This window comes from Artibeus jamaicensis, unplaced genomic scaffold (assembly GCF_021234435.1).
Source record: "Artibeus jamaicensis isolate MK-2021 breed Jamaican fruit bat unplaced genomic scaffold, CSHL_Jam_final contig_1998, whole genome shotgun sequence".
Taxonomy (NCBI): Eukaryota; Metazoa; Chordata; class Mammalia; order Chiroptera; family Phyllostomidae; genus Artibeus; species Artibeus jamaicensis.
Window position 1 is genome coordinate 3,685,571 of NW_026521407.1, and position 10,143 is coordinate 3,695,713.

At 58.1% G+C, this 10,143-nt stretch overlaps 1 protein-coding gene across 3 annotated transcripts; it reads left to right on the plus strand.

Annotated features, from left to right (window-relative positions):
* The first annotated feature begins 3,105 nt into the window (after positions 1-3,105).
* TMEM92 (transmembrane protein 92) lies at positions 3,106-8,911 on the plus strand. 3 transcript variants are annotated; one of them, XM_053673198.1, is made up of 6 exons: positions 3,106-3,246; positions 6,802-6,827; positions 7,293-7,439; positions 7,607-7,681; positions 7,856-8,051; positions 8,270-8,911. In XM_053673198.1, exons 1-6 carry the CDS (start codon positions 3,178-3,180, stop codon positions 8,381-8,383), a joined length of 627 nt encoding a protein of 208 aa, XP_053529173.1. In that variant the 5' UTR covers positions 3,106-3,177; the 3' UTR covers positions 8,384-8,911. The 3 variants fall into 3 exon arrangements, with proteins under 3 accessions (XP_053529173.1, XP_037005903.2, XP_037005904.2); XM_037150008.2 differs by lacking the exon at positions 7,293-7,439 and having other exon boundaries at positions 3,109-3,246; XM_037150009.2 differs by lacking the exons at positions 3,106-3,246; positions 6,802-6,827 and having other exon boundaries at positions 6,836-7,439.
* The last annotated feature ends 1,232 nt before the right edge of the window (positions 8,912-10,143 follow it).

Genomic DNA, 10,143 nt, shown 5'->3' on the forward strand with positions numbered 1-10,143 from the left:
AACTCCAGTTTGCTTCTTTGAGAAGGGGGTGGTGGACTAGCTGACCTCCCAGGCCCTTCCAGCTGGGCCCTTGAAGGATGCACTGACAATCAGCTAATCAGCTCCTTTTTCAGTGAAAGGGCTGAGCCACTATGAAGATGTTTGGACTTCGCAGCTCTTGGGAAACCCCAGATGGAATGTGGTGTTGAATCTAGAGGGGCTCACTGATGCATGAGGCCTGCCGGCCTCCCCGCCCCCCGCATGCCCAAGCGTACACATGCATGCGTGCAGACACTTCCCTCCCACTGCTGGTTCGGTATCGAACAGAAGATGCCGGCTCCATCTAGGGCCCTCCTGCCTTTACACAGGAACAGCGACCGTGTGTGCTCAGTCTGGGGCCCCATTGTCTGGGGACTCCACCCCCACCGGACCTAACCCACTAAGAATGCTGGGGCCCTGGGAGCCATGATGGGTGCTGACAATGGGGGCTCAGTGTTCTTGGCCTGGGCTGGGACCACCCACCTCCAAGCCCTCCCCCCTCCCCACATCTGCAGGAAGGAGCATGGAAGGGCAGTTTGGTGCATGAAAAACACTGGGGACCCAGAGGCAGGTCCCAGAGGCCCTGTGGACTCTGCCCCATGAGACTTGCTTTCCCGTTGGGGAGCTGTGGGCCAGCAGCTGGAGTGGCTATTCCCAAATATCTGTCCTATGACATTTTAGGGATGTGAGTAATCTCGCCAGGCTTAGCAAATAAAAATACAGGACACCTAGTTAAATTAAAAATTTAAATAAACAACAATACATTTTAGTATAAATATGTCTCACATTTTTTATGGGGCATATTTACGCTAAAAAATATTATTCATTGTTTCTGTGAAATTCAAATATGACTGGGTGTCCTGTGTTTTGCCTGGCAACCCTAGATCTGTGTCAGGTGGGCGCCAGAGACTTGGAGGGGAATGAGGCCAGCCTCCTGCCCTTCCACCCACCCCCAGGGCACTAGTGCCTGCATGGTCCCTTCTCCTCAGCTCTCCAAGCCTCCCAGGCCTACCCCTCAACCTCCTCCATGCCTTCTTCAGCACCCCCCTTTCACTCCCCAGCATACCATCTTCCCCTAAACTCACCCATCTCCCTCTCCTCTAAGGGCCGCACCTCTGTGGGGCTCCAGGCCTGGGCACAGTGGCAGGGGGTGTGGCAGAGATGAGCTCCACACGGGGCCTTGAGTGTTGACGCAGTGATGCCAGGGTAAGGATGGGAGGGCCTTGGGAGTCCAAGTTGGCAAGGACTTCACTAATGAGGCAGCAGAATGGGTACTGATGGGAGAAGACTCCGGCGCTCTGCACCAGGTCCCCCTTAGCAGAGGGGCAGGCTGGGTCCAGAGCCAAGTGCAGGGGCATGAGGGAAGAGGTGCCCCCACCCCATGCACATTCCCTTCTCCAATCTGTGTCACCAGGAAATTCAAATAGAGAGGTCATTCTCTAGGGCCAGACCCCAATTCCCCCTGGACCAGGAGACTGGAAGATTCTGTCCTTAGGGGCCAAAAGGGCCAAGAGATGGTGAGAAACAGAGAAAGAGGTGGGAGGGAGAGAGCAGGGAGAGACATACTGGGAGAGAGAGACCAAAAAGTTGATGAGAAAAACTAATATAGAGACACAGAAGCAAATGGAAACAGACAGAGGAAACCAGACTCCTCGCCTGAGAGAAACAGATTAATAAACGCAAGAAAGGAGAAACAGATGGGAAACAGAGGAACACAGCGGGAGACAAACAGTGGAGAAAGCGACAGGGAGAAACTGCACCAGGAAGACGGACTGGGGGAAAAGGGGAGGAGGCCAGGGAAAGTTAAACAAAGAACAGAGATAACGGCACTGGGAGAGATGAGTAACAGCGATAAAGAGGAAGTGGTGAGAGAATGAGATAAAGGGGCTGGAGGAGACGGGCAGTTGTTTCGTACTAACTTGGGGATATTTTCCAGTGCCACAGTCGGACTGAGACACAGCAGGAGCCGTCTGACAGCCTAAGGACTGAGCATCTACTGGACCCCTCCCCGCTTTTTCCAGGCCAAGGAGCAGCACCCATCCACCATCTATTTCCGTTGCGCTCCCTCCCCAGGCGTCGGGGCTCCATCTCTCCAGCGCCGGCAGTGTCTCCACTTGTCTCATCCATGTTCAGGCGTCTTGTTTTCATCTTGCGCCGATCACCCTCGATGACCGCCTCCCACCCCGCCCACCGGCCAGCTCCCCCGGTAGGGCGCTTGGGAGACCCAACCGCAGGTCCCAGGTTCCAGCCCCCACCCATCCTCTGGCTCCCTCGGGTTGAGCAATGCTGCCACCTGCCGGCCGGGCCCGGGAAGCACAGCACGCCTCGAGGGCTGGGGCGCGGCCGCCGGGGGTGGGAATCCCTCCCCCGCCGGCTAAGACCTCCTGCCCCGGGTCTTTCCAGGAACGCGGAGGGAACTGCTCGCCCGCGCGGCACCTCGCCTGGCAGCGGCTCTGCCCCACTTCGAACTCCGGGGCAAATCTCTGAACCTTGGTTCCTTAATTGCCCCTGTAGTCAAAAGGAAGATGTGTACCAACACCTCCTCCCAGAATGTCAAGGGAGGTAGGGAAACACGGTGGTACCAGGACTGTGCGCCTTGTTCTCCTTCCCCTGGAGTCAACCAGGCCGCCTTTTTCTTCCTTTGAAAAACAAACAAACAAAAAACCGGGGTGGGGTGGTGACCCCTTCTCCATTCAACCCCCTCAATCCACTCCAGAACCTCCTGCACTCAACCTCTGCCCGCCCTCTCCCCCACGGCCAGGTGGGACGGGACTTCCCTTCCTGGGAAGGGAGGTACCGGGGGGATCGCTCTGCCTGCACCCCCCGATCCCGCTGAGGGTCGCAGCACCCCCTCCCTTAAGCCTGGGGCCAGTTAGGGTTGGAGCAGTAGTTGGGGTTGGGAAGGGGTAGCTTAACAGTCTTGAACTGACCCCACAATTTTTTTTTTCAATTAATCTCTTCTATTTCTTAATGACCAAGTTCCCTCTCCTTCCCGGCTCCTCCCCGCCCCCAGTCCCGCCCATCCGGGTGCACAGGCTCCGCCCCCATCCCGAGGCGGGACCCCGTAGGTGGAGCGACGTGGGAGAGGTCGCGGCCCCGCCTCCCCCGCCTTTCCCCTCCTCTCCTCACACACGGAAGCTCAGTGGCCCCCACGCCAGGATGTCGGACGCCTGGGTCCTCAGCCTCGTCCCCACCTTGCTGCTCGGCCTGCTGGCCGGCCTCCAACAGGTGAGCGCTTGGGAGGTAAAACTATAGAAGTTTCGGGGCCCGACCCTGGTGGGTCTGGGGCCTGCTTCTGGAGCCGGGTCACGCCCTTCCAATGTTAGGATTTCCTCCTGACTACACGCGACTAGCCACTTTCTTTCTCGTTTTGCTGGGGAGGTAAAGGAGGGAGCCGTGGAGGGAGGCCCTGAAAAGACCGGGCTTCCTTCACCTTGGGGGGCCCGTGTGGTGACACTGGCTTTGGCCCACGACCATGTGTCACCTAGTGCCTGTCTGTGAGTAGGGACTTTGACCCGCATTAGATAGTCCTTCCCGCACCTTCCTCTCCTTCCCACTGCGTCAGAAAGTGGGACGTATCTGGGACCGAGGTCTGGATGTAGGCCAGCCTGTGTCCCCAGCTTTGTCCCCCCAGTGCTGGGTGACCTTGGGGAAGTCCTGGCCTTCTCTGGGTTTTATTTGCATGTGCCCTAGCGGAGAGGAGGCTCCTTAGGCCCTTTCTGGGATCTGGGCTGGGGTTCCAGCTGGTGGGGAGACTTGATCTGGCTGCATGACCCGAGGCTGGGGTGACCTCTGGAATCTGGGATGCTAAGAGTGGACAGGCATGGCCTTATCTCTGACACCTCCAGAGTGATAAGGAGGTTCTACCCAGCCCTGGGGCAGGAGATTATCCTGGAAACCATTGTGAGTCTAGAAGACAGATATTTAACTTCTGCCTGAGATCCAAGGGAAGCGCCAGGCGGGCCTCCTAGAACTGGGCACATTCACAGGACAGGGCTGCCTTGCCCCTGAAGCCCTGGTCCTCCTCAGTCACCAGGCCACCGGTTGGTGCCATCCTACGCGAGCATCCTCTCATTGATTCCTCCCACCCGCTCCAGGGGGCAGCTGCTGCTAGTACCCCCAGTTCACCTGTCAGTACAGTGTTCAGACGTGTCCTGGTTAACAACGGGGGTACGTTCTCAGAAACACGTTGCTAGACGACTTGTTGTGGGAACCTGTGGGGTCCACCTGCACAAACCCAGGTGGCAGAGCCTGCTACACACCTCAGGCTCTGTGTACACCTGTCACTCCGGGCCATCAGCCTGCACGGTGCGCTGCTCTGCCGACTCCTGAAGGCAGCTGTAAGACAACGGTGAATGTTTGTGTGTCTAAACGCAGAAAGGATACAGTCAGGATACAATATAGACCATTTAAAAAACGGCCCCTCTGTACAGGGCACTTACCACGAAGGGAGCTTGTCGGGTGGGAAGGTGCCCTGAGTGAGTCAGTGATGAGTGAGTGTGAAGACCTGGGACACTACTCTGGACTTTCTACACACTGTACACTTAAGCTCGCTAAATACTGAAAAACAACACAAGGTTAAATCAAGCACAAGAGAAAATAAGTCATTCGAGAAACGCAGGCCCCGGCCAGGTGGCTCCGTTGGTTGGAGCGCTGTCCTGGACACCAAAAGGTTGTGGGTTCGATCCCCAGTCGGGCGGGTATGGGGGTCGACCAACAGAGGCTTCGCTCCCTCACCCATGTTTCTCTCTCTCCCTTCCTGTGTCTCTAAAACCAATTAATGTATCCTTGAGCGAAGATTTAAAGAAAAAAAAAAGAAACCCACTAAGTGCTAGATGCAATGAGGCTGCTCTGGTGTAACACAGCCATGATTTGCGGCAAACTTTTGTACGGAGAAAGGATATACCCTAAGGATAAAAGGCGCGGTCTAGCGAATATCACTAACACAGCCCTTTTTTATGATTATCAAGTACAATGTGCCGGCCATGATTGCATGTGCTATATTTTTACATGACTGACAGCGGCAGGTTTGTTCACACCAGCATCACCACAAACATGTGAGTAGTGCCTGTGATGGCGATGACGTCACCGGGCAGTGGGAATGTTTCGGCTCCACCACAATCTTCATGAACCACTGTTACCTACGCGGCCCGTCACTGCCTGAAATTCATTTATGTAGCACGTGGCTGGGAGCTGAGCTTCCCCGACACTCCGCGGGACTCAGGCTCTGGACCAGCTCAGACCAGCCGGCCCTGGCATCGTGGGGCAAGAGAACCCGGGAGGGCTCCTACCCGTCCCAAACAGGAACTCTGCACAAACTTATTAAACCTGTTCGCACCTGTCCTGCTTAGCTGGGGGCCAGGAGAGGGAGGAGGGACAGGGTCTGAAGGGGCAGGGGCTGCCGCCAAGTGTCGACCCCTTGGTCTGTCCCCAGCTCTGCCGGGACCTGTCTGTGCTGTGTGGCCCTCACCCCCTCTGGGCCCATTTGCCCCAGGGATTCATCGCTGCTCCAGCCCCCACTGTCCGGGGCTTGTGAGAAGCTGGCACTCACATGGGACTGAATAGGAAAGGGGGAGTCAGCGCAGCCATTAATTGGCCGTTGGTGGAATTCTTAGCTTTACTGTTGTCATTAGCAACTGAAATGTTATTGAAATATTCAAGGAAAGGTCTAAAGATAGGGTGGCCCGCCCAAAGGTAGCTTCTTATTCTTGAGTGCCAGTTGTTTGTCCCGGGGAAGCTGTGCGGATAGATAACCTCCCATTCCCCACTGCACCCCCATCCCTGCATTCCTCCCCCATCCCGGCCTGGCCCCGGACCCGCCAGGAAGAAAGGAAACCGGCCAATCAATGAATCCATGAATGCTCATTGCCAGTATCGTTGGGTTTTCAACAGTAACGAAACAGACCCAAATCCCTGCCCTGTGGCGTTTACACTCTACCTCAGAAACACACAATTTACAAAATAAAGAAAAATGTGTAGTGTGTTAGATGTGGATAAGAGCTATGTAGAAAAATGAAGCACAGTGAAGGGAAGGGGAGTGGTCAGAAAGGAAGGTGTGAAGCCAGGTTAGCAGAGACCTGGCGGAAGATGTTCCAAGCAAGGCTTACATAATTGCTGTTAATTGGGTTAAATTCTGGACAGATACCCTGGGTGCCCCGCAGAGCTAGTATGGAAGAGGTGGGGAGAGAGGAGCCGGTTCCAGAGAGGAGGGTCCAGGCAGCCTCAAACAGAGAGGACCAGCCCCCCCACCCCCCCAGGCAGGGATCTGAATGAACAGGGCGCAGCAGACCAGGAGGGCCTGGGGGAGAGGGCCTGCCCCTGCATGCAGGTGTGAACAGCCAGGTGTGTTCAGGAAACTCCCAATGGGGGTGTGTGTGCCAGAGAGAGGGTAGGACGGCTGTCAGGGCCCAGGGAACCCCTGACAGGCAATTCCAACAAGGTTGCAGGCGCTCAGATTTTTGTGGGTAGAAACCTGTCTGCCATTTGGGGGCGACTCCGGTGGGCAGCAGGAGAGTCGCTGGCATCCTAGACGGTAGATGTCAGAAGGCATGAGCTTGCACACCTGGGGAGGGGTAAATATGGCATTGGGGGTATGGTGGGGAGCAGAAGGAGAGCTGGGGGCCTCCAGGTGCAGCTGGGGTTCCCATCACTGCCCCAGGGGACGCGGTGGGGTGAGGTGGAGAGCAGGCTTGCAGGGAGATGCTGCTCCACTGGGGATCTGCTGGTGGTCGGGTACCTGGGCAGCATCTGAGTTTGTGTCCCTAACCTCTGCCTCTTCCACAGGCTGCAGCCGAGTGTGGCCTCTTCTTGTAAGTCTGGGGGTTGGCCTGTAACTTCCAAACTCGGGAGGAGACGCCCCATACCTGCCCCGCCTGCCTTCCTGGGAGGGAGCACCGCATGCACCATCTTCCCCCACTCCCCTTCCCGCCGGACACCAGCCTCCTCTTCCCCCACCCGGAGGAGGAGACTCTGCCCCCTCCTGCTCCCCACCAGTCACCCCAGAGGGAGTTTCTCACCTGTGGTCCTTCCGAAGCCTAATCCCCTTCCTTTTCACTGCAGTCTCAGGCCACCTCCCCTCTGAGAGGACCCTGGGAGAGGGGACAATCTGGGTGCCACCTGAATACACAAATGCCAGGAAGCCTGAGCACAGTGAGGGGCGGAAGGGTGGTCTTTGCAGAAGAGTGTCCAAGTCAGCACTGGAAGTGCCAGGAACACCCTCTCCCGCCCCCTTCCTACCCTCTGGGCCCCAGCAAGGGCTCCTCCTCCTCCCCCAGCTCCTGGACACTCCCTTCGCCCCGTCTCTGCACCACTACACTGCCCCCCCACCTGCCCCTGCTGCAGATGAGGAAAGCGAGGACTAGGAAGGAGCGTAACTCGGCAGAAGTGCGCAAGGCCAGGAGTGAGGTGCACCTGGAATCCAGGTTCTGATCCCAGCCCCGGGTTCCTCCCACTAAGCCCAGAGGGCCCCTACCCTCACCCCACAAGGGGCACAGCTCACACCCTGCGTGCAGGGTGCGTCTTGAGGAGGCTGGCATCCTTCTGCCTCCCCACCTCGGTAACAACGGCCTCTCTCTGTCTCCACCCGCAGCGACTGCCCTGAAGGATTCAAATGCTGCGGTGACAGCTGCTGCCAGGAGTACGAGCTCTTCTCTGGCCCCTTGAGGTGAGCCCAGGGCCAGCTCCTCAGTGCACAGCCCCCCCCCACCCCGCCCGGGGGCTTGGGCCACACAGGACAGACTGGGCCTCCTGCCCTGGGGCCGGGGGCAGGTCAAGGAGGCAGGGAGGTGGGGCTGGCTGGCCTGCAGACTCAGGGTGACGCTGGCGGTTCCTCACCCAGGATCTTCATCATCATCTTCCTGATCATTATGCCCATCATGTGCATCTGTGGCCTGGCAAAGCACTTCTGCCGCAGCTGCAGAGAGCAGGAGCGGCACCCCCCAACGGTTCTCGCGGGGGCCCCGGAACGGCTCCCCAGTGCCCCTCCAGAGAGTATGGTGGTGTCCCCTTCTGAGTCACCACCCCCCTACAGTGAGGTGGGTGTCTGTGCTAAACCCTGCTCAGTTCCTCAGCCTTCTGCATCTCCCTGTTGTCTCAATTTTTAGGGCAGCAGTGAGAGTGGGGGGCCTCCTGGCCCCACGACGGCTCTGCAGCTGCATTGGCTCACCCTTTCCCTGGTGTACCACCGGCACATGGGTGGCAATGGCCGCTGCCAGGCCCTAAGGAGACTCTGTGTCCCCTGCGTTCCCTGCAGATTATTCTGAAGCCAGTCCTGAACCTGCCCCCCACGGATCCGCCCCCTCCCTACAGCATCAGGCCTGAAGAATATTCGGGGGTCTCCAGGGGCATCGACAATCCAGCCTTCTGAGCCACCTGCTACCTGGAATCCTGCCTCAGCCACCTCCTCCCTGACACCTCCTGGAGCAAGCCAGAGACACCTCGGACCCCTGAACCGCCTCCGCCCACCCTGCTACATCTCTGGCCTTTCTTGGATTTAACTTATTGCTTTTCCTGCCCCTGCTTCACACCGACTGTCTCTCTTGTCCCAGGGTCTGGGCTGGAGTGACAGTGCCCATCCACCACACTGCACCCCACCCCACCCCACCCGCCGCAGCCCACGTTAGAGGCTGCCAAGAGGAAAATAACATCAACAGTTGGAGTTGATGGACAGTAGAATGGGCTACTTTCAGGAGTGGAGAGAGCCCCACAGCTGGAGGTATACAAATCTCGACTGGATGGCCAGCTCTGAGACGGGAAGGGCGCTGCTATGCCTAGGGGAATTGGACTGCCTGAGCTCTGAGCCACCTCCAGCTCTCCCTGAATGGAGAAGACCCCATTCTACCCCACCCTACCCCCCAACATGTGTACTTACTAAACCAGCTGATTGCTGCTGAGAGTCTGCCTCTGGCTCTGTGGGGAGATCAGCCGGGGAGGAGGGAGGACAGGGAGGAGAGGAACTCGTCACAGGGACAAGAGAGCCCGGGAAGACAGTGCATCCCTGGGCCGCCCTCTGGGAGAGGATGTTTACAGGTACTTTGACCTCCTGTTCCCTGAGGTCTCTGGGTGCTGAAGAGCCTAGACAGGGAGGCAGGGATGGGGTGGGAGGGACCAGCGTGTGCTTCCACACCCTGCCCTCCTGCTGCTGCCCTGGGGGTGGGGAGTGGAAGGCTGGCCTTGTGTAGGGCAGGGCTCCTGGAAACCTGGATTAGCCCCACTCTGGAATCTCCTGGAGAGGAGAGGGCAGATTCCCCTTTTTCTTCCGGTCCCAGGTGGTTGGGGCTGCTGGGTTAACCCCAAAGAGGGAAGAAGCATTCAGCATTGCAGCAGAGTCTGCCCAGGGCACCAGGGATCCTGGCATTGTGCATGAAGAAAGACGCCCCCAGCTGGTGTCTTGGGGCTCAGGCTGGGCCCCTCCTTTGCACACCAACCCTGCCTTGCACTCACTGCTCCCCTGCAGCCCATGAGCTCTGGCCTTCCTCTGCAGGCAGAGGGCAGAGGAGCTGGCCAAAGCTCCTGGGAGGACGTGGTAGACCTGATGCTAGCCAGGATGGCTCCTGTAGGTCTCTCCTCGTCTCCTAGTGATACCCAGCCTTGGGGATCAGGACTCAGGCAGGTGGCAGGGGCAGGGGGGTGGCACGGCCAGCCCTCAAAAGGCCAGGGACAGGGGCTCTCTGGCTAAGGGTTCCTGCTGACACGGGTCCCAGAGGGAGTGAGGTGGTTACAGACAACACAGCCGATGGTAGGAGAATGAGACCAGTCACAGAAGTTTCAGGGGTTTATCAGGGGCATCACAGGGAAGGTCTGTGGGTGCTTTGTGTACACCTGGCCAGCTCCAGCGGGAGAGGCCCTCGGGCTGACGTGGCCCTTGCTGTGGCAAACTCCAGCCCCAGCAGGAGCGTGTTAAGCAATGGGCTTTGCAGACCTGGAGGAGGAGGCCGTCCGCAGCTCGGACTCGGCCTTCTTTCCGTCCGAGATGACACGGGGCTTTCAAATCCTCCTGCAGCTGCTGAGTGGCCTGAAGGCAGGTGGTCCCAAGCGTTGCTGGGACCTGGTGGCAGATATGGCCAGCCCTGTGGCTCTGTCCACTGTCAGTGGGAGTGGACATAGCGTGATCTTCCTGGAGAGCCA

Bases quoted from the DNA above. Each gene is read 5' to 3' on its own strand.
- TMEM92 (XM_037150009.2), top strand. From the start codon at position 7,147: ATGCCAGGAAGCCTGAGCACAGTGAGGGGCGGAAGGGTGGTCTTTGCA. The intron at 7,682-7,855 runs GTGAGCCCAGGG...TTCCTCACCCAG, and splicing joins CTCTTCTCTGGCCCCTTGAG to GATCTTCATCATCATCTTCC. The intron at 8,052-8,269 runs GTGGGTGTCTGT...CGTTCCCTGCAG, and splicing joins CACCACCCCCCTACAGTGAG to ATTATTCTGAAGCCAGTCCT.